A 26,717-nucleotide genomic window follows, 5' to 3' on the forward strand; every position below is an offset into this window, starting at 1 on the left:
TTGCTTGTTATGTAACTGTACAGTTTTCTGAAGGTACAGCTGCAGGCAACATTTAGCAGGCATGACAAAGGGAGCACTACACTCCCAGAAGGAGTATCAACAGAGAAATAGAAGAATGGTAACTTGCATATTAGAGCAGACTCAGCAATTTACATCCAAATTTCAAGACAGATCAATTTCATCAGGTTTGTAAGCAATCTCTGCAGAGGAAATATTTTTCTTTCACCACTAACCAAACAGGTCTGAATACCATCATTCTGTCTAGAAAAAAAGTCTGCTCTTGGTTCTTATAAAGACTGGTGTTTAAGGGTTATACAGCTAAAAGCAAGCTCAGAAGACACTGCAGCATAAAGCTTTTCAAAAGTGCTTGGCTATAAATAAGTGAAAGACTATATTCAATTGGAGTCATTCATAAATACCTGGGAAAAAGATCTGGCACAGTCCTAGTGACAGATTTTTAACGGTGTTCTACAGAAAGAACAAATTCAAGTGTCAAGGATGCTTCTGCACATCTTGAGTTCAATCCAGTTCAACAAGGTATCATGCTAAGCTGCACGTTACTATGAGCTACCCCAAACAAAAGCTTTCTCCTCTGGCACTTGTGGACACAGCAGTAAATCAATAGAGATTCTAACACACACACTTCAAGACTGCCCCTGAGCCTCTCAGCTATGGAGAGAAGTAGGCCAGTTGAGATTCACGTGCAGAATGGAGCCCCAGCTGCAGCAGGGGACATGGAAAGACTCCATGACAATCAACAGACCTGCAAGGCAGCTGCATTCATGAGACTTAATTCACCCCTTCTGGAGGAGAGTCAAAATACTCCTCATATCCCAGGAGTACCAAATCAAAGAGTCATTTCCTGTTCTGGTATCAGTCTCCTTTCTCCTTTGTTTTAAATACAAATATAAGCCTTGAGATCTGTAGTTCCTGGAAAATATTGTCTTTCGTTGAAATGAATGTACTTCCACAGAGCTGCTCTCCAGTTCTTATAAATCTTTTTTCCCAAAGGGACACTTGCTCTCCTTGAAATAACTTTAAAAATGTTAGGCAGTATGGATAACCAAAAAAATTGTAACAGACAACTGCTAATTCAGAAGAGAAAAGTTGCTTAATTTTGGAGGGCTTTTGTTTTGGATGATATATACATATCACTTAATGTTTGAATAATTTTCAGGCAAGCAGGGTTCTCTTGGGTTTGGCTCTTCATTTTTCAGTCTAACATAAGGTTGCTGTTAAGTGGATTTTGCTCCATTAAATACAATAGCAAAAAGCAGGAGAGGCAACAAACACATCAACAAGTCTGTGTAGATTTGCTCTACTCTATTTGCCTCAGCTTTTACAAGAAACTTAAAAACTGAAAATCAAAGAAAAACAGTGAGTCTGCTATAAACTGACTGCATGTTTTATATGTTTTCCATTATTTCCTGCTTTCCACTTGGCCTTCGCTGCAAGACAGCCCTGCATATTGACTGAGATCAGACTAGTGGAGCTACACCTGTTTGGATTACCTCCCTTTTCCTCTCAAATACACTTGTGGTAGCAAAAGGTCTGTTTGGTGGTTTTTTTCAACTGTCTTACTCTGATGGCCAGACTCCCTCTTCACCTTGCCGGGAGAAAACTTACATGACCTTAGAACTTCCTGAACCAAGTTTTCATGGTATAGAAGAACACCCCAATATCTAAACAAGTGTATATAAAACATATGGACAGGCAAAAAGATAAGCAGTAAGTTTTGGTTTTCTTCTTTTTGAGTAAACTAAGTGTACAACCAAGTGTAAAGCAAGGTTGTGTGAGTGCTCAAACTCCTCAGGCCAATTTGAAATCCCTCAGATTGCTATCACCTGAAAGAAAATTATGTACCTTGGAGAGAGAGAGAGATCCCCAAGAGAATCACAGCATGCAGTTTATCATCCCACTGGCACACAGAATGAACACCACCACGTGTCAAATACCATTATTGTACAGCAGTGCTGGTACACAGATGAGCAGCCTCACCCAGCACCCTGTAGCAGAGACCAAGCCTCAGTTCTGTCGGGAAAATTTTCTGAGGGGACACACAGTGAACCTGAACTTGATCAGCCAGCCAAGTCTGTACCAAAAGCACCAAAACTGTTTCCAGTATGAAATAAAAAGAAACTGATCTGCATCTCAAACTGGCTGGCGTGGGGCAAAAGGGGAACATTGGTTACTTAACCTGGCATTAGTGTGAAAATCTGTGGTCTTTCATATTAGAAAAAAATCCCAACAAATAAACCCCACCAAAGTCTACCTAGCCAGTAGAAATTTGAATTTGTCTTATTTAAACATGGATGGGATATAAACACCGTACACCAAAAAGAAACATAACCAGCACTTGAAATCAGTAGCTAAGCATGTAATGGAAATTCCAGCGATCTTGCCCAGACCTCAGGACAATTCTGTTCATTTAGGTCTTCTAGGAAACTATAAGGTTACAAGGGGAAAGAAGAAAGCCAGAGCACCTATCACACCCTGTGATGCACTGTCAGGTTGTCTTCCAAATGTCACAATAACCAAGTCACTGACAGGTACTAGACGTTTCCAAGAAAATGTTCTGGCTAAAGTAAAAAAAGTCTGGCACACATTTTCATAAAGGACCACAAAAGGAAGAACTCTACACGCCTACTTTTCCCAAGAGTTTTTAAGAGCTGTTCCGGAAACTAACATGCCAGAAATGAAGAAAAATGCAGCAAGCATTATATGTCTGTATCATTTTTCAATGCCTAAGCACCATCTCTAACCATAAGTATTCTAGTCCAAGTCACAGACATCATGTAACTTTCATAATCGTGCCTACACCAAACTTAAATAAAATCCACATGAAAGCAAGGATCTGCCTGCACAGCCAGTTTCAGGATCGATGCCAAAATTTGGTAAAAGTTATATGAAAAACACAGCAAGCTGCCCATCTACTACCTGGAAAGCATTTCTGTAAGTTGAACAAAGCCAGCATATGCCAATTCAAATGCACCCCTGTGCCTTGATTGCAGCAGATGATGTTTAAAGTAATCACCAATATTTTTAACCTAAAAAAGAAAGGAGAAAAAAGTTACTAAGCTATTTAGAATTATATATACATAATTTATTTACATATGCAAAATATTTTGCAGTTCAAAGCAGTAGTCCTCCCCTGGTTGGAAAGCTCACTGGTACAAGCAAAAAGCAATTAGAAGTCCTATAACAAACAACCACTTACTTTAATGACAACAAATATTATACTCATTTTTTTAGGTTAACGGGGTAGTTCTATATTTTTTAAAAAGTCCAAAAAGATAAAGGACATGAAATTGCTTATTTGTCTGTGATGGACATAATCAGGTTTTAAGAGAAGGAAGGGACAACTCTGAGTTTCAGAAGAAATAAATGCAGAATCCTTGTTTGCCTACACTCTTGCCTAAAACCCCAAAGAAAATGCCAACTAAAGCACAACAGCAGAAAAAAAAAATCTAAAAAGAAGTTAAGATATGAAATTCAAACTCCAAAAATTACACCAAAGAGAAACAAATCCACATTCTATTAGGCAATACATAGATAAATATTAATTTCTAACGTTCTAGAATTCTGCATAATTGCTGTTGACAACTAGAAATAATTTTTAAATGAAGATGTGTTGTAGTAATGTGAGCCATTTTTAAAATAATTAAAATTGCAAATGTGATAACTAAACTTTCACTTACAGTTATTTTCTAGAGCTCTATTACAATACAAAGCTTTTAAATATGTCTGGAAGTTTACAGATCCACACAGTCTCATTCCATGAAGTATAAGCTGTCTTGTTTATTGGTTTTTTTCTTTTAATTCTCATCAACTTTGAAGGTCTACATCAAGTTTCCTACTTAATGGGTTTAAAATGCATATAGCACATACTTAATAACCTTATGCAAAATTTACTTCAGGAGTCTCTCCTAAAAGTTCTCCAGTAAGCTTCTTTAAACCTTTTATATTAAAAAAAAAATGCATAAAATCATGTCAAGTAGCTCATAAAATTCTGCTTGTTCTGTTACTTGCACAATTACTCTAATACTTCAATAGTCTGACAAGCAATTAAGTTATCAGGGAAGTTAATGTCATATCTACCTTTATGATTTTTGAATCTCCTTAAGTAATTTGTATGACCCAAGCAATGAGATTCCAATAACTAAAAAAAAAATCTGAGACAGTCTACATATTATTTCCTGCAGCTAAAACTTAACAAATGTGAAACACACAATAACAGGAGATATTTGAGCTAAAAAAGTTATTTCTGAGTGGATTTTAAGGTAACTTATGTAGCCACAGGGTTTCATTTCAGCCTTCTAGTCCAAAAAGGAAAAGTAAGTGCCCTTTATTCAGAAGGAACTGACCCACAGACAGGGCAATTCTCCAGGTGTATAAACAAAACCAAATCAAGAAATCCATACACATGCAAATCAACTTACCAGCCTGCCCCAGCACCACGCTTACACTTTTAGAGTTCATATGAATTTATTTTTCTTTAGTCAGGAAACTTCCAACTTTACTATTTGTACTTCTGAGCTTCTTGCAGCAGCCACGCTGACTAGAAGCTTGCATCAAACTCAACCCACAGGCTAGAAGCAGCACTACCATAACTCAGTTCTTGAATATAATATAAATTTGGAATACAACAGGTGAATCTTATTAATTCAACAACGTGCAGGGCCACACTTGCTGCTGAGGGAAAGAATCTGGGTATTCAAGATACAAACTCTCTCCAAGATGCTCCAAAAGATTAATACAGACCATGGGACAACTAAGTCTTTACTTCTGCCGCCTGTTTGTTTTCACTTTGGCACACAGCTCTGGCACATCTCCCAAAATGGTCTTACAACACTACAGGTGAAATAAATGTGAGGAAGAGTTAAATGTTCCTCCAGACTGGAGGCATTCATGATTTGCATGTCATATGACAAAAACAACACAATCTTCGTTAGCTCTTGTTATATTACCTAGTGATTACATTATACTATTTATATTGATTTTCTTAACAGGCAGAGTTCTGAGCCTGCCATCTCTGGACTTTTAAGACCAGAGAGAAAATGAAAAGTAGAATATGCATTTGAATAGAGAGATTCCTCCAGCTATACTGTACGCTCCCTATGTCTATTATTTCTAAAGGCAAGGCCACCATGTAAAACAGCTGATGTTTTGACGACTGCCACGTAAACCAAACCTCCTACTCAAAAGACAAGGAGAGTGCAAATCTGATGTTATCCCAACTTCCTGCAAACAATAATAAAGTATCTGCAGGAGCTGCCTCCCTGCCAATCTCTCCCCTACAAGTACACAGCACAACAGGCAGCACTGCTGCTGCTAAGAGTTGCCCCCCAGCACCACACTGCCTGCCAGGAAGCAGTTCTGCTGTGCCATTCCCTCATGCACACCAGCACTGTAAGACATTGTCTTTCCATCTGCATGCTCCATTAAAAATGCAGGTACAATCAATCAAAGACGGTGAGCAAATTCAACACTCACTGTGATCTTTTGGGTGATTAAGTTATGACAGCACTGATCCCCTAAGGCACAATTCAACAGTTACTGACCTAGATGTGGAGCACGGTACAACAGGAGGAAGGTTTCCAACAGGAAGACACACACTGGCCAAGAGATTGTTCTCAACAATTACTTAGCCCTGGCTCAAGGCAAGCTGACCAAGGTTTCCCTCAAAGTTTTCCTTCTCTGTATTCTTAAATCTCTTCCAATAGTTACAAAACAAAGATTTGGTAACTTGAAAGAAAAGCTCTACATGCATAAGATAACAAAATCCAATCTGCTTGTTTGTTAACACTGAAAAGTGTTCAATAAGTCTGAAGCCCCAGCAGTTATGGCATTGACATTTTTTGTCACTTCTGATTAAACTCCTTTTTTTTTGTAAAAAACACAGTAATGACCTAAAGTCACAAAAAGTACAGAGAAAATGCCTGCATTCTTCTTTGTGTATTTCCTTACAAGCCTGAGGAAAATCAGGATTTCAAACTGACTTCTCATCCATTGGAATTCTTCAAATGATAATGCAGGCCTTCCTTTTTACAAGAAGACATCAGAAGCATAAACAAGCTGAAGAGGCATCTATAGGAAAAGAAGGTATCTTTACAGAGTCACAGAAAATCTTGAGCTGGAAGGGACCCACAAGGACCATGGAAGTCTAACCTTCCTTCATAATGCATTATTTCTGAAAGAGCACCTATCAATGTCTGCTTTCCAAAAACAGAGATACTACAGTTAGAACTGACTCCTTCTAAAACATCAATTCCTCTTTGACTTGGTGCAGATTAAGGAACATAATTGTGGAAATGCATATCTGTTCTCTCATCTGCCCTCCAGACCCCAGCAACAATACAAGCACAGCTGTTCACCAGATGAAAACACGAGGACTGGAGACAATGCAAGAGTAAAGACATCAACATTATTTCCATGGCACCACAACATCAGATAAGAAATAAAATCTGGAGTACAAAGTATTATTTTTTTATTTAAAAAACGTAAAGTTCTAACACCTAAGGAAAAACTAAGTGTTTTCTGTTGGAAAGAAAAAGAGGTTAAAAAGTAGTTGGTCTTTCATATTTCAGTCTTCATGCAAACTGGCTTTGTTGAAACATATGGAAATGAAAAGATCATCAATTAAAACAGAAATTTAATAAACACAAAATATTTCCCAAATAAATGCCTGTGGTAATCTAATTTCTTGCAAACACTGAACTCAACATTTTGAAAGAGACCCAGATGGCATATTAACATTTCTGATCTCTCATATCAAAAAAATCTGAGGAAAAAGATAGAGTCACATTACATACAAATTATAACAATGGATAGGAGAAAAACAAGACTAAGACTAGTCCGCATGTTTGACTTCAGGAACTCTTGACTCTGAAGGCCAATTAAGGAAGAGCTTTAAGCAGACTCCGGATATGTAGAGTCCAAAATGACACAAAAGAGACTTTGAATATGAAGTCAGTTTGGAAGATTTTTTAGCAATTCTATTAGTAACTAATATATCCTGAGAGAGAGACAACAGGGAGGGTGGCAGGCAGGCATTGGTATCCCTAAACACAGCACACATCTCATAAATAACCCAATACAATCAACATGAATGAGTTTGTTAGTTATGTATAGTAACTTCTTCACTTGTCTGTATCTACTGTAGTTACACTTTCTGAATACCATTGGATCAAAACAGGACTGATAACCAGGTATAACAAAGAAAATCCTTGGACCATGGCAATTAAAAGTAACTTAAAATCCACAACTTTTCCCAAATATTACACAGATTTAAGAAAAAGTCTGAAAACTGCTTTGCCTCACCACCACCCAAGAAGAAACAGCAGGTTTTATAATGAAATTTATTTCCCTACCTGTTCTACAGTTATCAACCCATCTGAAGGTTCAGATGTAGTGTGTGAAGGCAAAAGTTTACACAGCGTCCCTAAGAGCAGAGATACTTCCTTCATGCTTCTCCAGCAACATACAAGAACCATTTGAGCTGTGACATCACACGCTTGCCTGTCTTTGCCTTAAAAACAAAAAAAAAAAAACAACAACGCAATAGTGTAACTCAAGGTTCTCAGATGCAGGTGTGTAATTTAAACTTCACTTAGCCTGTCTTACAAAACACAGTTGACTATGAAAAAACGTCTAAACTTGTCTACTCAAAAGATACTTCAATCCTGTTGACCCTAACTGCTTTCCCTGCTCAACAGCTGCTTTATTTTCTTGCACTTGGACAAGGCAGTAGGATTAACATTTGACTAGGGAAGTGATGTTTTAAAGAGCAGACTTCTTTCGGTTCCAATTGCTCTTCACCAGCACACCGAGCTACAGAAACACGCACAGCTTGGTAGGCAGAGGGAAAGCCGTATTCCCGCATCCGCGTCCCTCGGAAGGTTTTCCAGGCGCCTCCCAGAAGGAAGCGGCGTTTGTGACGCACCGCCGCCACCTGGTGGCCACTGCGGCACTTGCACGTGTTTATTCACCCCTTTTCCCCATGAAAGGAAAAACACCAAACGATTTCAAACGTAGGAAAAAGCAACCGGGGAAAGGAAGTTCAAAAGCTGGCATAAACTACTACATTTTAAAATGTACGGATATTCTATCAATTTATTCTGGCCTACACTAAAGATGTCAAAGTTCACTATTTCTTTATTGTAGTAAGGTTCAGTTTCATAGCTGGTACTCATTCAGACACAAATGCTACCTAACATTTTACCATTGGAATCTTTCCAAGTGAAGTTTCTGCTCATGTAATTTTATGCAACAAATTGTATCGCATGAACACAGTCTCCACTAGCCTCGTGTACACTGGAGAGGAAAATCACAGTAACACTTCTCAACAAGAATTACATTAGAAGCATTGCTTGAGAGAAAAGGTGTTGAAGATTACCTGGCCAGTGAAGTAAAGGCAACAGAGTCTAAGCCAATATCAAAATAATTACTTTTCACTTAAGAGAGATTAACCACAATCTTCCAGAAGCATAATGAATTAGCCTTTAAAACCATGCCCATGGATAACTAGCTTCTGACACGTAAGAGCTGAAACATTACACAAGCAAGTAATTTCCAACTGATCATCCACATAAAACCCTCTATAAAAAATATCCTGATTTAATTACTAATATAGCCTTGGATTTACCTTTCATTTCCATGCAAATATTCTTCGTTGGCCTCTGGTCAGCCAGCTTTTCAGATTCTTCTTTGCAGTGTTCTTTCAGAATTTTTGCTTGCATAAAATAATCATTTGTGTCCTGTGGTTGTATCTCGTGCAGAATCATCTGCAGGCGACCTGCACTTTCTACACATTAAACAAGAGGAATATTTCAGATAGTTTTGTCTTCTAGTTCTTTATACTGATGTAAGTCATTTTGGGTGTATGAGTCCAAAAAGCTACTAGCATTAAAAAAAAAAAAATCAAGGTTCTATGGTGATTAGAACAATCAAGAAAAAGAAACTGAGTTCACAGTCCCATGTTTTGAAAGGGATGCAACAACACAGTCTGCAAATGTTTGTGGGTTTTTCAGTGAAGAAGTCAAGAAAACTATCAGAAATTAAAAGAGTGACCTAAAATGATGACATAAAATGAGTAGCTGAAAGGAGGGGTGCTCAGTCTAGTTCTTATTGACTGCAAGATAGAGACCTTCAGGAGCACCAGAATTGATAAGAATTCTTTTGGGATTCTGTTTGGTTCTTTACCTGGATCACTGTCCATTGGAATAAGACCCTCTGGTGATGAGCTCTGTACTACTGGTGATACTACAGCAGAGAGGCTGTATGACATCAGAATGAGCCTGGTCACTATTTCCTTCCATTCAGACACCAGTGTCAAGTCTCTTAAGAAAAAAAAAAAAAATCAAAATCACAACCAAAACACAACACAGATTAAAAATAATTTTCTATTTAAAAGAAAGAACCAAAATTACAAAACACTTCTGCAACAATATTTAAGAAAAATATAAATTGATAGAGATTGACAAGTCTTAAGGCTGAGTTTAATACATATAAAGGAAGTATCAAACACTGCAGCACCCAGAAAGTGCTCTAAAAGCCACAGGTTTTGGATTTCCTTATAAATAATACTGCATCATTTTCTCTTCTCTTTAACTGCTCTTCCACTGCACTTAAACATGGAGTTACAACTTCCCATTTAGTATGTTTTGCTTAAAACATGGAGTTACAACTTATTTAGTATGTTTTACTTACTTGAAGGGTAATTGCTGCAAAGCCCCGGTTATACAGTGCACTCTCCCATACATGGGGAATGATGCTGCTGCTTGGAGCAGAGATTTCTTAGCTTGGAATATTTCTTCTTCAACATTCACCAACAAAAGCTTGATAACTAAAGTATTTTAAAACACAGATATGCACTGAACATTCATATACTGTATTTTCTAAGAAACAAATCTGCTTTAAGAAACAGGAATAAAACCTGTGTACACAACAATTCAATAGAATATACACATCAATTTCCTTTATTATACTTTTCCCTCTTTTGTCATTGAAATATATGTTACCATTAATTTTCAGTAATGCAAGCTCCAGCAATATTTGTTATAGTCAATTGAATCTGTCTCTGAATCAAATGGCAGCTGTGAAAAACACAACCCACATCCTATGGTCAGGGACAATCCCACAGCTCATGATGCAGTGACCTACCCCATAATGCAAGTCAGACTTCAGCCTTACAGCCACATTAATATAATGATGAGTACAGCAGAATATTCAAGATCCGAAGTTCACCATTATACATTTGAACCTTATGTTTTCCACTGAACAACCTGACCAGTTTTCAAGGATACATGTACCCTATTTTAATTCTATTTATAGCTTGTGACACTTCAGTGCCAGATTCGGAACAAATTACAGATTCTAACAAGGAACCATGGACCACCACCAGCAGCAGATACCCCAGAGCAATGAGACATGAGCTTATCCACACATTTCCTTCACTTATGGCAACCACAACCACGTCTCAAAATTGTTATTTCTCTGCATATGAAGAAAGCATTAACAGGCATCTGTAGAGAAGCCAAGAATGGCACAAAAAAAGTACAGAAGTGAGTTTACTGCAAATTACATAAGATGTTTGATTATAAATAATGAACTTCAGTACTTTAGTTTCACTGGAGATTACTTAACGTAGAGAAAGCTTGATTAACACGTTTGCCAAATCTAGAGCCCTGTCATCTTTCATCCAGGGATGAAACCCAACAAGTATATTCCATATGGGAACAAAGCCTCATTACTGTGGATGTGCATTCACAGTACTGCACATCACACAGAAAAATGGGTCCAAGTGAACAGAGCTCTAAGGGGCAGCATTGCAAACATCAAGTATTGAAACAAACACAGACCACCTACAGCTGCCTTCCCTCTGCGTAAGTGAGCTCTTAGGGGAAGCAGAGGGTCCTTTCCTGCACCTTATGCACTCAGCTTCACCAGGCTCACTGCTCGGGCCTCCATAGCACTTTCTAATGCCACTAGTCAAAATAATAATAAAAGCCATCTCATAGAATATTCAACAACTTCAACACAAACAGGACTCGACTAAGATCTTACTAAAGATCCTGGCTTCTTAACTGCAAAACACAATATACTTAAAAATCCTGTTAGAAATAAGCATCTCTTACTAAGTATCCGGCCAAAAACCTTATGGAAAAGCAGCAAACTTTCAATAACTAAATAAAAAAAAACGTTTCCCCCAAAATCTTACCTGCCAAAGTGTTTTTCTCCACTGTACTCACTGATGTGTTTTCAGCCATCTGGGGGTTATGCTGAAGCCATTTTCCTAAACAAGTGTACTGCAGTCCTTTGTGATATACTAAAAAGTTCAACAAATATGAAGCAGTGACACAATCGTATGGCTTGGTGCTTGTGCTAAGATCAACTGCTGCTTGGAATAGAAGATCCAGATTTTCAGAATCCTGAAAAAAAACCAAAGCAGTAATAGTTCTCATTTAATTGAGCTTCCAGATTGATCTAATTAAGTTTCGTACCACCCTAGAATCTGAGAACCTGCTTTTCATTAAGTTTGCTGGTACATATTTCTTAAGAAACACTTACTTTGTGCACTGATCACCTTACACTTAAAACACACATGTGCATGTATTTAGCAAGGATACAATTCTACAGACATTGAGGATGGAGATATAAAAAGCATATAAAGTAGTGTTCAATCACACTGCACCTCAAAGGAATTTTTTTTTCAAATTGCTGTGTTTAATCTGCTAGTGGGCATTAAAGAGAATGGTAGCAGTATTCGTTCATCTGTACTAATGAATTTAAAACTAACTTTTCATAAGTTATTACAAACAAATCAGTATCAATTCAAAGGCCAAAATTTGTGAGAAATCAAAAATAAAAAAACCAATCAGATAATGAAATCTGAGATCAACTAGAAAGGAAATGAAACAGGGAGCTGAATTTCCCAAAAGTACAAGAGTAACCAAGTCAAAATGCCTCGATCATCTACAAAGGGAAGCCACAGCTAAGCCAAGGGCTTGCATTAACTATTTCTCTGATAGTTCAATGTCATACACAATGAACTTCCCAAAGTCCTTCATCCATTAGTGAAACAAGCCTCCTTAGGCAGAAGCTGTGTAAAAATATACAGAAGGTGATAGTGATGAACACTACTGCAGGCAACATCTAAGCTTCAGGATTCCTGCTCTGTACCTAACACAAGCACCTGGTATACTACAGAACATTCATCTTCCACAAAATCACTCTCTCTAAACTCTTCAAGTTCATACCTGTAAATTCAATGCAACATCACGTAGTTTCATCAAAAGTCGAAATGCCAGAATTTTTATTTCCTCAAAAGTACTGGCAAAACACTGGATCAAAGTTTGGACACGAGCAGAATCAATCTCCTGATCCAACTGAAAAACTGGTGCTTGGCCTGTTCAAAGAAATTAAAGCCTTAGATAGTTGTGCTGAAACTCTCTCCAGAATAAGCACTATCTTCCCATTCTGTTTTGCTACACTAAAAGAAGCATTGAAATTTTAGCTAAATTATTATTTTAATATTACTTCTCTTAATAAGTCTTAAAAGACCATATTTACCACTTTTAGGAACAAAGCTTACCTTGTTTTTAAAATTACTCTTAGTAATATAGAAGATAACTTATTGTCAAAAACATAATCCATTTACTCCTTTTCAATTAAGCATTAAAAAGAATCTTTTAGTTTTGCTTAAAAACTCTTTTCCTGTAAGTATGTAATATTACAAAATAATTCCTTTCAAAAAAGAAGTTGAAAGCTTCAGTGTGTTTTGAATTATTTTGTCATAGGAATAATCCCTTAAAATGTGAGCCATTACCATTTATTTTGGTTTGAATTTAGATATAAATGAGTTGTGAATTCTGGTGACTTAATTCTGCAAAGAAGGCAGAAATTTTAGGATGTCAACAACTGCACCATAATACAGCACAGAACACAACAGCTGAATCATCTTTATAGAAGTAATGTCTAATTTATAAAATCCTCAGCTGCTATTATAAACAACTGAGGATAACTTCCTCTTTTTTAAAAAAGCCATAACAATATACTATTTGTAATAACATTAATGTGTTCATTTATCAAGGGGGTTTTAGAAATTATTTAGCAAGATGGCATTTTGTTATTCCCTCTCAAAATCAACTTTAATCTTAGACAACTCATTTCTTTAAAGAAAAGTGTTACAATTTAGGATTGAAACATTTTTATGTTGGCCATACGATCCAAAGACAAGATTTAGCAAGAATATCAATATTCCAAGGCTCTAACAAATACTTCTTGAATTAAGATTGTCATAAAATCATGAAGAAAACTTAAAATAACACCAGCACATCATCATTAACTGGACGATAAAACTGGTTTTTATTTAGCATAGTATCATGAGGATATGCAATCTTTTTCAATCAAGAGTTTTTGTGAATTCAGCATTTCAAGCTATCAACATATATGTGCAGGAAAAAGGAGTGAAGTTACCAAATACATTGAAATTTGTCCAGAAGTTTTCCTCATAATAAAAATAATCTTCCTAAAAAACAGGCTATGCAAGAAAATCCAAATTTGTAGAAGATATGCCACAGGCATTAATTATTTGCATTTACTTCAACGTTCCTTTCTCCAATAAAACTTATTATCCTCCCTTGAGGTAAAACAAAAGCAACCTAGCAAATGGCATAGAAGTTAAGCACTAATAGCCTTTTACTTTGACAGAAAACTGACTAGCTGGCATAAAAGAAACTTCAATACCTTCCATTCCTACAGTCTATTAAAGTCTATAAATTAGATTTCTTACCTTTTGGAACAGAAAATATTTCTGCTATTGATTCCAAAATACTTAGTGCAGAAAACCTGGTTGGGTGTGATGAACCAGGAAACAATACCTCAAAAAGTCTGGCACATACAGATGACATGAAATCCTGGAGGAAAAAAAAAAAGGAAAAAATAAAGACTGCTTACTTGCTGCCCTACAAACAAAAGCTTAAATAACTGAATTCAGGACATTCTGCTTTACCCCAAAAATTATGACCTCACAGTTAATTTTGGAAAAATAGGAGGCCAACATTCACAATACAGAGTTTCTTGTTTCTTAGAGTACAGTGATGACTGGACAATCATTTGGGTTTTTCAATACAACAGTTTCCTTCCCCATCCCCACAAAAAGATAGCCACTGTATCAAATCATGAAAATCAGCTGACTGAGAACAGGAGAACTCAAGAAACTGAGTTCCTTGACACAAAGATAATGATGATGTGAGCCTTTAAATAGGATAAAAAGGACCAACACAAAAGAAGTCCTCATGCTTAAGCTCTTCGCATTCATTCTCTCACACAGATTATTCTGGAGAAAAAGACTGAAGCTCAACTGATCTCTATTTGAAGTCCAAATAACACACATTATTTAAAGCTCACTACTAAATGGCCAACAGATGACAAGACATTTTTTTTCTTTTTCTTTTGATTGAGGGTACATCTCCAGCCATTCCTCACTTAATGCACATCACAGAGCAATTCCTCATAAAATAACCCGTATTGGTTTCAAACAAAATTTACCTTAAGGACACCCTCCAAATACCAATGGGCATCAACAACACTATATTCAGTCAAAATAAACTTGCACAAGTCCATCACAGTGGACAAGCTCCTCAGCACTGTTTGGCTTCACAAGTTTTCTTCTTCTGCACTGAACTATTGCCTAACACACACACAGAGCCTAACTCACCCAGTGGTGTTCAGGAACAATGAACTCTCAGAAATGCTATCCCACCTCTATTACCTGCATCTCTAGCAGTCTACTTACTTTGTATTGCTGCAAAATCCTCAAAGGAGGTGCTCTAGTTAAGTTCTCAACTAACTCTTGTTTGGTTTTATTTTGCTCCAATTTATAAAGCACTTGAGAACTTTCTTGTATCCTGCAAAATAACTTTTAAAACAAAAGAAAACATAGGTGAGACAAGAACCATTGACAGTGAAATAAGGGAAAGGCACATTTTCAGCTTATTTTCCAAATCATACTGCTTGTAATTTTTAGGAAGCTTGCATACCATGTAACACAGAACAGATCTCTCCCTCCTCACTCCAAACCCAAGGTTTTGCTTCCTATCTCTTTTGTGACCAATTTTTCCTCTCCTCCCTCTATACCTCCAACACCTTCTTCTATCTCCCTCCTTAAATTCATGCCAAGCCTTCTCCTCTTACCTCATTTTCTGTGGAACTGTGTTCATCTATAAAAAAACTCAATGCAGGTAATTTCTGTAGCCTCAGTGTCTCTTAGAATTTGACTCACATCAAAAGTGCTTCCTCCACCTCTTTTACCACCCATAAATATTTCCTTTCTTATCACACTCCCATTTAGCACGACTTTTCCATCTCATGCTCCTCAGTCTGCACCGATTCCCTCATTTCTCCCCCTTTTCAAATGAATTATTTTCTCCTTCCACATGGCCTTCTTTTGCCATAAACATCTTCCAAGATGTTCTTTATACGTATGTGGTCCCTCATTTCTCTACCATGAGCTACATGTGACCTTGGCAACTTCCACCAGATGGAGAGACTCATTCCCTGCAGACTGTAACGGCACAGCCACATCATGTTGAACATTCCTCCACTTTGTTTTCCCGGTCAGGTTTCCAAGGGTGATGATGTGACTGAATTTTACTGAGGTGTGACAAGTCTGTGTAAGCACAGCCTTAGACCCAAGAAAAGGCAACACAAGGTTCACTGCTGACTCCAGGGCACATTGCTTTGCTGTTAGCAAAGTGTGCAGGAGCTGACAGGTCAAGCAGCACCCACCATCATCCATGAAATTACCATGCCTCTGCCACTTAATATTTTGTTTAAGCCATCCTTGGCTGTCATGACTTAACACCATCCAGTTGGGTAATACATAAAGCATAGTCCTGGTCTTAGAGCTTCTACTCTTTCCAACGAGCAACTTTATAACATGCTCATTATTTCTTTTTAAATGGTTTTATAACTAAGAGGCACATTAGGCATTGCTCTTAGTATGAAATTACCTTTCTCAGCAGAGATACGATCTGTTGCCTTATGGAAGGAGACTGGTTGTTCAAGTTGTACATCATAAAAAATTGAATTAGTTGCATTTCTTCCAGAGACACAATTTCTGTAGTACGATGGGTTTCACAAAGTAAACCTAAAGCATCAATGCAAACCTGAAAGATATTTAAAAGTTCACCACAAAAGAGTTACTGACAACTATGATGACACCTTTGTTTTAATACAACACAGTTAAATTATAATAATTGCTTTGATCCTAATTAAGGATACATAAATGTTTGTCCCTTTACCTGGCTGTGTTGATGAACGAGACCCTGTTTTATACACTCAGTGGATACAAGACCACTGCTCATGATATTTGAAAGTTCCAGGTGTCCATGAGCCCTGGCTGTTCTCAAGCATGCCATTAATGCTCCAAGAGCTCCTCTAGTACTACAAGAACCTAAAGAAAATGAAAAACAGTAATAATTAATGTTTGATTAACACAAGCAACGTTCTATTCGCAGTGCTTGTCAGAAACTCCCAATACTTTCAACACATGACCCATCCCCTTTTATTTCTACTCCATAAATCCCAAAAGACATTGCTGCTATAATTAAACTAGTTCTAAATCACCTGGTTCCCAAAAGGCTTCATCTCAAATATGTCACATGAAAAAAATACCTTGTGAGGTCTCACAAGCCATTATTTAGGTCACTAAATTACTTCAAAACAAGAGAATCATAAGTCTTGTATCCACACATTTACAAGAAAAAACATGTTACTGGACGCACCTGTTTATGAAATTAAAAAAAAAAAAAACAAAACAAACTAGTAGACAATATAGAAATTTAACAAACCTTGGTAAAGAGAACCATAAGGCAACCATAGAAGGATTTTGCTCATGGCTCAAGGAGACACTTAACGATTATTATGACTTTCACTTTGAAATACTAATAGCAATAATAGCCACCAGGAGTTTTTCGCCCAAATTAATTCTAACAATAATAATAATAAACCAGAAAACACAAAGCTAAGATTTTTCTTTAATACAAATACAAACTTTATTTTCTTACCCAGATTAGCATCTGCAGAGGCCTGAAGAATTCTTATCATGTAGCTCAGACTGTCAGGATTACATTTGAGCAATTTTGGTAAATAGTAATCTATTATGTAAGTAGTTTGGTCATGGTTCCCTTCACAGAGTATTACCAGAAGAGGAGAAACCCAGATGTTGTGCCACTGGTCAATCCAGGAGCCTTCCTGAAAACTCAGAGTAAAATGGGCCTTGTGATTTGTAAACATGGTTTCCAGAAGATCACTAGCATAAGGGGCAAGAGACTGATCACTCATCACATCCAGGATTTGTACTGGAATTGTTCTGTCCAACTGCAGTATATTTTCAGTGCCCACACATTCCACCAGACAGCCAAGAGAAGCATATTTCCCTTTTACATGCCAATCCAAGCTCAGTAAATGCTTTATCAGCCTTTCAAAGAAAGGGTCTGATTTTCCATTGGATCCAGTAATGGTGGTTTGGTGTATCTGAAGAAGATTCTTGAAAATCAATCTGGTTTGGTGTCTGATGGCATCCAGAGGATGGTCCCAGTGTGTATAAATGTATTCCAGCAGCCTCCCAATTGTATCAGAGTTGCCATTAAGTTTGATTTTTAGATCTGGAGAGCCTGAAACAAGGGCAGCCAGTGCTGAATTAGTCCAAATAGCAAGGATTCTAGACAAAGATGTTGCCACACTGGATTCTTTTAACCTTTTAAAAAGAAAAACACAAAAAAGTTCATTATTTTCATTTATCAGTATTTTAAACAAATACATTTTGTATTTAAGAATAACTATTCATCACATTCATTTACCTTACATGAAAACAAGTTAGGAAACACAAGCCATTCATGGAGGAAAAGGAATGAAAACAGAAGGGATCAACCGGATGTTGCCAAATACATGCTTAGTTACCTCATTTGCTATTAAGTGGTTGCAGCTAAACCTCCCAACAAACGGGAAAAGAAACCATACAAGCCCCACAACAATAAAACAAACAAAAAAAAACTTCTGTGCACCTGCTAACATTTCAGCAGCATTATGTTGTTGCATGCTTCTTGAAAATATAAGGAAAACTTTTCATTGCCATATAAAACCATCAAAACTGAGTATCCTATGTGCAAAAACAAAATCACGAAACTGACCTCCAAGCATAATCAAATGTTGGACTGTTTTAATCTCCAACCCAATAGTGCTGGTGGGCCCTTAGATGCAAGCAGTCAATGCTTGCAGACAGAAAAAAACAACTAAAACTCATCTTACTTCAAGTATCACCCTCACTGGCACACTTTGCTTTCCTCTGAACTTTCAGAAGGAGAGGACGTGATGTCCTGAAACTGAAGTTTATCTGTCTACATAAGAACTGATACACCTTACCATAAAGGAATTGATACATTTGTCCCATTAATGTTAGAAAACAAAATTTTAGCATGCAAGAAAAACTGAAACTTAGAACTACATATGCAATGCCATTATATTTTTCAAGTTTACAGAGTTTTTATGAACATCTTGAAAAAATTGCATGATGTGTGGCAAAACCTAGTATCATTACACTGAAAACATCAGAGATATTGCACCGGGGTCATGCAAAAACAGAATTAAAAAGATAAACCTCTCTCCCCAAACATGAAACAAGACAGATTAGAACACAAACTTACTGTGAACTCAAAGACAATAAGACTGATGCAATATCTAATAATAGTTTCTCTCCATTTTCCCCCATGCTGCCACTTCTCCAATCCAGCATAGCCAGCGCTCCATGGCAAAGGAAGAGCAGCACCGAGTCCGGGAGCTCTGCCGTGCACAGAACCCCACAGTTCCTCACAAACCATGCCGGCACACCCGAGTGTTCCATTGTCCCAAGGAGCAAGTCACTGATCTGGAATACCAAAAGCACAGCAGAAAACTTGTTTTGTGCATGGCTTAGAAGATCTGAAGAGATTTCTTGTAAATACTGTTTCTCAAATTCAAAACCCAAGTCTTATTACTTCATATAGCAAGGAGAGCAGAATTATACTCCAGGTAAGGGCTGACAGAGAGGCTGGCAAGCCCTGGAATCTGCACCAGCAAAGCCTCCCAAGAACACTGATAGCACAGGGTAACACCACGACATTGCACAGTCTTCAGCCAAGAAATACACTTACCAATGAAGGCAATTCCTCAACTGGTTCATACATGGCTCTGGTAAAGAGAATAACAGCCAGTCCTGAGGTAGTCTGAACAGTCTGCAGGAGCGTTGCTACACAGCAGAGACATTTTACATTAGAATGTAGCAAACACTGTGTGCTAGAACTACGTAGGAAAATTATAAAAGATGATATTGGATTTTGCTACACTACTTGTAGTTGTATCATCACAAATCTGTAGTGTCGCCCTGGATAGCAAATATTAATAACTTTATCCTCCAGTGTAATAAGGAACTGCTAGTACCTTTAGCAGAAGAAAACACAGGACTGTACATTAAGGTAAGGCGAGTTGTAGCAGACACTACTGACATGTCTTAAATTCTACTACATAAAAAGTCTGTATGAGAAGAAAACACTGTTAGTTATGGTGTGCCCATAAATAGTTCTGACAGTGTATTTCATAGAGGTGTCGGTGCTTCTGATAGGCACAAACATTTGGTGACTCAAAAGCATTTCTGTTAGTTTTTGAATTATTAATAACAGCATTAATCTTGGTTTTTGTAGTGGGACAAGTTACAATTAAACTGTACACTCTAGAACTGCAATCTACAAATCACAGCTCACCAAAAAACCAAGTACTGCTCCTACTCCCATTAATCTCGTAGTTCAATTTCCATGCTAGCTAAACTAAGTTTTTATACATACAGGTTGTTTACTACAAAGACAACAAGTTAATAAAAATATTAGGGTTTGAATGTTACTAAACTTACCATCCATTAGGAAGTTTGTGGAACTTTTCAGTAAACTACACATACTTTGCCAAACAAAAGATTCACTGTGTTTCCAAAGACTTCCCTGGATATTTTCTTGCAATTTTTGTACAAGCATCATTGAAACTTTAATGGCTATCAGTAAATCGTGCATCAGCTGAGTCTGAACAATACGATTTCCATGATTCTTTCTGTGAGAGAAAGAGACAAGCAAGCACACAAAAAGCAAATTAAAACCATTCCTCACCATCCCTAGAAAACCATATTCTGCCAACTTTAGATAGAATTAATGATAAAAATTAATTTATTGCTTAAGTTGATCATATACGTAACTATAGGAGAACAAGGAGCAGACTCAAGGCTAGTTTGTTAAAATGAAGTTAACAAACAAAAATGAGAAATTCTGCTACATTTTCTGGAGGTTCCTGTGACAAACTTTCATTCATATGATTCTGCCTGAGCAGACCCGAACTTTTCCAAACAGACGAACAGAATGCACTGCTGCTCTTTTCTAATTTTTCAAATAGTTCCTCCATAGGATATTTCTATGATTGGACTTCTTCTAACATGAAGACAGAAAATATCTAAACTTTCAGTGCACAAAATACTTCATTAAGTGCCCTTCTCCTCTCAGTACAGAATGAGAGACTACAGTGAAGAAGCCTCAGTTCATTAAATGCTGGAAAATGTCAAGTATATCAACACTGAATTAAACACACATGGAACATGAAAGACTTTTAATCTACCCAAATTTTACATCTATTAATTACACTGTTCAGTCATAATTGAGAAAGCAAAACCTCAACTCAAAGGCCTCCCTTAGCAGCAGCTCTAACAGCATCAGTGCCTTACCTCTCTTACCATATTGCCACAAAAGAAACAAAACTAATCGGTTTTTATTTAAAATCTGCATCACTGTAAAATGATATTCCCATCTTTCATCAATGTATGGCTACCAAAGTGGTATTTTAAACCAAACCAAATTATCTTGCAAGAATCAAATAAAACTAGATAAAGTAGAGCTTCTGTTAAAGTCACTTGCCTGTTTTCTTCCTGTATGTCAAGCAGCACCTTCTGCAGAAACTGAAGAACTAGTGAAAAGAAGTATGGTATAAATTTACTTTCTAAAAGAAATAGAGCAGAAAATTTCCAGCAAAGTAATCACACATACCCAGCTACAGTGAATAGTTATCCATACAGGGGTGATTCTTCCATTCCACCAACAAATTAAACAGTTATTTCAGTATAGACAAACACAAGCAATGCTAAAATTGGCCCAATCCTGTGAGATACTGACTCTCCCTACCAGAACTGCTCACTGGTACTCAGCATCAGGGTTGCCCAGTAAGGCAAAACTGACCCCTGGAAATTAAAGGTATAAATTGAAGTCTTGTCTCTCACAAAAAAGTACAACTTCAGGATACTAGTTTATTGAAAATTAACCAGGAGGAAATCAGATCTAATAGATCCTCATGCCTACTTTATGCCACTTCTCCACACACACCCCTCACTCAATAACCCACAGTGAAGCATATTTCACTGTAAGTGTGACTTTACCTTCTTGAAACAGGTTCTTAATACAGGCTCTACCTAGAGGAAAAGAAAATACATTTTAAGTACAGAGTACTAGCCAGCACTACCTATTTTACATAACTGCAAACATTACTGTCAGGTGTGGTACCAGTGCTGAGCAAGTTTAACCAGAAGACATTTGATGTCACCTGTACCTAAACTGAAGTCCTCCATACAGGAAGCAAGGTTGTCCAGTACTTTTCTGTATAAATACACATCTGTGGTTTTCAGTTCTTCCCGAAGGCAGCACACAAAGCTTTGCACAGCTGACATCATCAAATGTCCAGGAAGACCATTCAGTGAACTACAATATGAAGAAACAGCACATTTAGTTTGCTTTTCCTGAGGTGTCGTAACATCCACTGCACCAAAATCCATGTCAGCTAAAACTCCAGTACACAGGCAGATGCTTCTTCCTGCATGAAAGCATCATCTGTTTTAAAATTAACATGAACATTCTCAGCTTGCAGCTAGAAAACCTGTCAGAGGGGTGCACAGCTTTGAGTGGCTTCAACCAAATCCAGGATGGAAGCCCTGCATCTCAGCAGGACAGTGAATGCTTTCAGATATAGAAAGGAAGGCAGCTCAGCACCAGTTCCTAGAAAATGCTAATGCTATAAGAAATTCACTAAAGAAATACAGCAATAATTGTGCAACAAAAAAAGTTTATAGGCACAAGAAACCACAATTTAGCTAGGATTCCTCTGAATTGTCTTCTCTTGTCAAAGCTGAGATTGTTTTAAATTTATATTCTAACATTGGATTTTAAAGTTCAAACTGCTAATTACACACTACCTTGTCTTTCCAATAATGAAACGGCCTAAACAATTCCTCACTTCGAAGTTATTTATCCAATGAGATGTTATTTATAATTAAAATTTTTAACTCAGAAAGGAAAACAGTACATATGCACTTATGCATATTAAGTACTGAAAATTTTCAGTAATTAAATTGCAGCAATTTATAGTGAATGACAAATTACTGACTTATAGATAAGGAAAGCATTTTGAAAAACTAAAGGCTAACTATTCCATCTTTTACCTTGCTAATACTTTCTTCAAAGGATTCTTTATACCCAGTGAAAAATACATCTCTCCCAAAACATCCAAACAAGCTTTAACCATGGGATCACCTGCAGAGTTCTGATCCATCTGCTTCACCAATGGCACAATCTATAATCAAAAGAACACATGATGAACAAAAACCTCTGGATATATCATTTTTAACAGTGACAGATTTCCCTCTCATCCATGTATATGGTGCAAAACTGTCCCTTCTTTACCATTTCCCCTTGAGTTTCAAGTTTAAATAATGTTCCAAAAGCATCTCTAAAGACAAACAAACAAATACATACAAAATAGGAAACTTGGTGTCACTTTAACATGTTCATTAACTGTGGCCCTTCTAATTACATACTAGAACTACATTTCTACCCAAGACATGTGCAATTGCTTTTTCTGTGTTTCCAGGAATGTACAGAACATTAAAGGTTTATTTTAGAGCTGTATTTGCCATTAACAGTGCACAGGACACACTCTCAGTTACCAAAAGCCACACTAACAACAGTGAAACCGAACCTGTTTAATACACTGGATCTGCTGGATGCCATTTCTCAGCTGTGCACCGTGCAGAAGCAGAGATGCCAGATTTTGCTCTTCAGCTTTTGAAAACCCTATATTTCGAAGAAGAGGACCTTTTAATAAAGTAATTACAATAAGCAGTACAAATAACACATAATTTATAAGAAGAAGAAATTACTGCTTGATTCTTAGGGCTTTTTCCAGTTCTAGTACAGCCACTAGTGGCAGAAACCCTTAAGTCACCTAACAACACCTTAAAAAATCAGTTTCACTGGAACACAACAATAAGGGACCTCTGGGAGTCATCTCGTCCAACCCCACTGCTCAAATAGAGTCACCTGGAGCTGGCTGCTCAGGACCATGGCCAGGTGGCTTCGGAATACCTCCAAGGCTGGAGACACCCTGACTGCCCTACTGAAGCTGTGCCAGTCTGCAGTCACCCTCACATTAATATAGATATTTAGAGGGAATCTTTCGTGTTTCAGTTTGTGTCTGTGCCTTCCTGTCCTATCACTATTCAGTACAGAAAACACACTGGCTCTGCCTCCCTTATGTCCTCCCTTCAGGTATTTTTTACACATTGCTCTTCACCAGGCCAAAGAGTCTCAGCTCTCCCAGGCTTTCTTCATAGGAGGGATGCTCCAGGCCCTTCATCATCTTAGCCCTTAGCTGGAGTCTCTCCAATATGTCCTTACTCTCGTACTAGGGGGCCAAGAACTGGACACAGCAATCCAGGTGGGACCTCACCAGTGCTCCCTCATAGTAACTTAAGTAAAACAATCTTGTATTACTTTGTTTCAGGTTTTTTACAGTAAATAAGTTTCTCTCATCAAACCAACAAAAAATCCCCACAAAACACCATCTGAACAAAAGCTTTAAAACAGATTAACTACAGAAAACACAAAGACTGGGAAACCAGAGAACCCTTCCAACCTCAATCATTCTGTGACTCTTGGAAATTCAGTGTTATCCCACATATTAAGGCTAACACATCAAATATCACTGAATTACAGGCCTATAAGTAGGATTACAAGTAGGACCTTATACTACCTTCACACCACAGATAAAACAAAGTAAGGAGTTTTCAAACCAAAGCAATAATGCTCTAAAGGATTTTTTTTACCCTGCCAACAAGTCATTGTCATTACAAAATAAAAACAAACCACAGCACAGCAAACACACCTAAAAGTCACAAAGCAAAACCACTAGAAATAAAACATAACAAGCAAAAAAAGATCAGTTTCAATAACTACTCCAGGCAAGAATTCACACATTAGTTCGAAAGAAACACCCGACTTACTCTCAAGTTTTTCAAGCTGATGATGATCAAGAACAAATGCATCCACCTGAATCTCCTTCTTCTTCTTTAAAACCATTTTAGCTGATTAAGAAATTCCTGCTTAAAAAAACAAATAATAAAGCAAAAAGTCAAAACAGCAGGTCACATGATTTTAAAAACATAATTGCAAACAGTTCTTACACTAATGGTCTTTCCACTGTCCTACTCTCTTGAAACAATATTTGTTGCATTATCAGTGTAATTTTTCTGAAGGAAATTGCTCTCTTTGATTTTAACAACTTCAACTATTTCCAGCCTTTCATCCAAAACTCACCCAAACTTCACGATGCAAAATGGAAGCAACAGAAAAGGGGAATTGCTTTATGCATGACTTACTGTCTCACTGGAGTTTTCACTGCACTTGTTGCATAGTCTGTGACATGATCCTAGATTACCGTTTGGAAACATCATGCAGGAGCAAGGAATTAATGCCACAAAGCTTCCCTTGCTGAGTTTTACTGTTCAAAACTCATTCAACTTGAATTAATGTCAAGTAAGAACTGTGCAGCAAACCGAACGGCTCTGCTACTATGGATGTACAAATAGCAACTACTTTTCCGAATAGCAATGGTGATTTATTATACACCGCAGTTTCACTGACTTGAAACTACGTTATCGTGGAACAGCTGAGGTGGGAAGGAGCCTTTGGAGCCCATCTGGACCAGCCTCCCGCTAAAGCTGGGCCACCTGCAGCCAGCCTACCCAGGCCCATGTCCAGATATCTTCTGAATGTTTCCAAGGATGGAGACCCCACATCCTCTCTGGACCATCTGCGCAGTGCTCGGCCACCTTCATTCCACACCTAGTGCTTCTGATGGTCTCAGAGACCAGCCCATGTTTCAGTTTGGACCCACAGCCCCCTGACCAGCCGCCGGGCACCACGGAATAGAGACCGGCCACATCTTGTTTGCGCCTCCTCTGCACATCCTCCTACACTCTGGCAAGCTCTCCAGCTCCCTTGTCCTGGCCCGGCTGTGGCACCCACCGCGGCCGCCCCCAGCGCCTCCGGGCGCTCACGGGCAGGGCAGGGCAGGGCAGAGCCGGGCCCCGCTGCCCGCGGGTGCTCCGCGCCCCCCGCCCCAACAACCGCGCGTCCACGGCCGCACCGAGCGCTCGGATGGACCCCGGGCCGAGCCAGGCCGGGCCAGGCCGGGCCACGCCACCTCCGCCTCAGGCACCCGCCCGGGGCCTCCCTCGCCCCGGCGGCAGCGCGGGCCCGGAGCATGGCGGCGCCCGCCTGGGAACGCAAACAGAACGGCACAGCAGCACGCAAGAGAAGCACCCAGGGAACACCGCCCGCCCCGCACCCGAGCGGACCCTCACCCGCGGCGCCGCGTCCCTTCCCGGTGCCCGCACCCCGCCCCACCACGTGCCGGCCGCCGCCAACCGCGGCGCTCCCCGCCCCCGGCCCGGCCCGGCCCGGCCCTGCCGCGGCCCCGGCACCGCCTCACGCCGGCACCGCGCGGGGCCTCGGAGCGCCCGCAGGGCCGCGGTCCCGGTGGTGCTGCGCGGCGGGGCCGCCTTTCCTTGGCAAATACTTGTCCTAGATGAACCGGCGTGAGCCACCGAATCACAGAATTGATCAGGTTGGAAAATCCCTCTGAGATCATCGCGTCCAGCCCGTGACCGATCACCGCCACCATGGAACCAGACCGTGGCACCGAGTGCCACATGCAGTGTTTCTTTAAACACCTCCAGGGATGGTGACTCCACCACCACCTCCCTGAGCAGCCCATCCCAATGTCTAGTCACCCATTCTGTGAAGCAATGTTTCCTAATGTCCAGCCTGAACCTCCCCCGTACAGCTTAAGGCTGTGTCCTCTTGTCCTACCTTTAGTTTCCTGGGAGAAAGGGCCGACACCCACCTGGCTACGGCCTCCTTCCAGGCAGCTCTAGAGACTGAAAATGCCGCCCCTGAGCCTCCCTTGCCTCCTGGGTAAACAACCTTGTCTCCCTCAGTGGCTCCTCATAGAATGTGTGCTCCAGACCCTTCACCAGATTCTGGACTCACTCCAGAATCACTGGACTTTGTAAGACAAGACTATCTTTCCTTATTTTAAATGTATTCTCAATTTTGGAAAAAATTGGTAGTAACTTTGACGTATCCCATGATGGCCTTAGCTTGTGTTTCTTGCCGCGAAGCTACTCCTCCTCCTCAGTTCCTGAATGTCCTCAGCCAGATTTAAATTAAATGGATGCTGTATTTTTCAGAGCCTAATCTGTGCCTTTGCTGCACACAGTGGTTGGTCAGCCTTTCTCCAGAGCCAACCACATTTCAGAA

General features: G+C 38.9%; 1 protein-coding gene across 3 annotated transcripts in view; it reads right to left on the minus strand.

The window, feature by feature from the left end:
* The window catches only part of THADA (THADA armadillo repeat containing), a 151,692-nt gene extending 125,891 nt beyond the window's left edge, over window positions 1-25,801 (minus strand). The window contains exons 1-22 of one of the 3 annotated variants that reach the window (XM_088161232.1): window positions 25,760-25,801; window positions 24,398-24,493; window positions 23,095-23,189; window positions 22,559-22,689; window positions 21,673-21,821; window positions 21,503-21,535; window positions 20,988-21,036; window positions 19,946-20,136; window positions 19,194-19,288; window positions 18,708-18,928; window positions 17,070-17,761; window positions 16,305-16,456; window positions 16,014-16,169; window positions 14,798-14,920; window positions 13,793-13,916; window positions 12,258-12,406; window positions 11,219-11,429; window positions 9,709-9,844; window positions 9,202-9,338; window positions 8,645-8,803; window positions 7,371-7,528; window positions 2,938-3,047 (exon numbers count right to left, since the gene is read on the minus strand). In XM_088161232.1, the coding sequence (XP_088017358.1) occupies window positions 2,938-3,047; window positions 7,371-7,528; window positions 8,645-8,803; window positions 9,202-9,338; window positions 9,709-9,844; window positions 11,219-11,429; window positions 12,258-12,406; window positions 13,793-13,916; window positions 14,798-14,920; window positions 16,014-16,169; window positions 16,305-16,456; window positions 17,070-17,761; window positions 18,708-18,928; window positions 19,194-19,288; window positions 19,946-20,136; window positions 20,988-21,036; window positions 21,503-21,535; window positions 21,673-21,821; window positions 22,559-22,689; window positions 23,095-23,189; window positions 24,398-24,473 (3,347 nt within the window). In that variant the 5' untranslated portion in view covers window positions 24,474-24,493; window positions 25,760-25,801. Of the gene's footprint in view, window positions 1-2,937; window positions 3,048-7,370; window positions 7,529-8,644; window positions 8,804-9,201; window positions 9,339-9,708; window positions 9,845-11,218; window positions 11,430-12,257; window positions 12,407-13,792; window positions 13,917-14,797; window positions 14,921-16,013; window positions 16,170-16,304; window positions 16,457-17,069; window positions 17,762-18,707; window positions 18,929-19,193; window positions 19,289-19,945; window positions 20,137-20,987; window positions 21,037-21,502; window positions 21,536-21,672; window positions 21,822-22,558; window positions 22,690-23,094; window positions 23,190-24,397; window positions 25,375-25,759 lie in introns of those variants that run through there. The other 2 variants (XM_014883146.2, XM_088161233.1) reach the window with 2 other exon arrangements.
* Window positions 25,802-26,717: the final 916 nt, after the last annotated feature.

This window comes from Sturnus vulgaris, chromosome 3, assembly GCF_052056855.1.
Source record: "Sturnus vulgaris isolate bStuVul1 chromosome 3, bStuVul1.hap1, whole genome shotgun sequence".
Taxonomy (NCBI): domain Eukaryota; kingdom Metazoa; phylum Chordata; class Aves; order Passeriformes; family Sturnidae; genus Sturnus; species Sturnus vulgaris.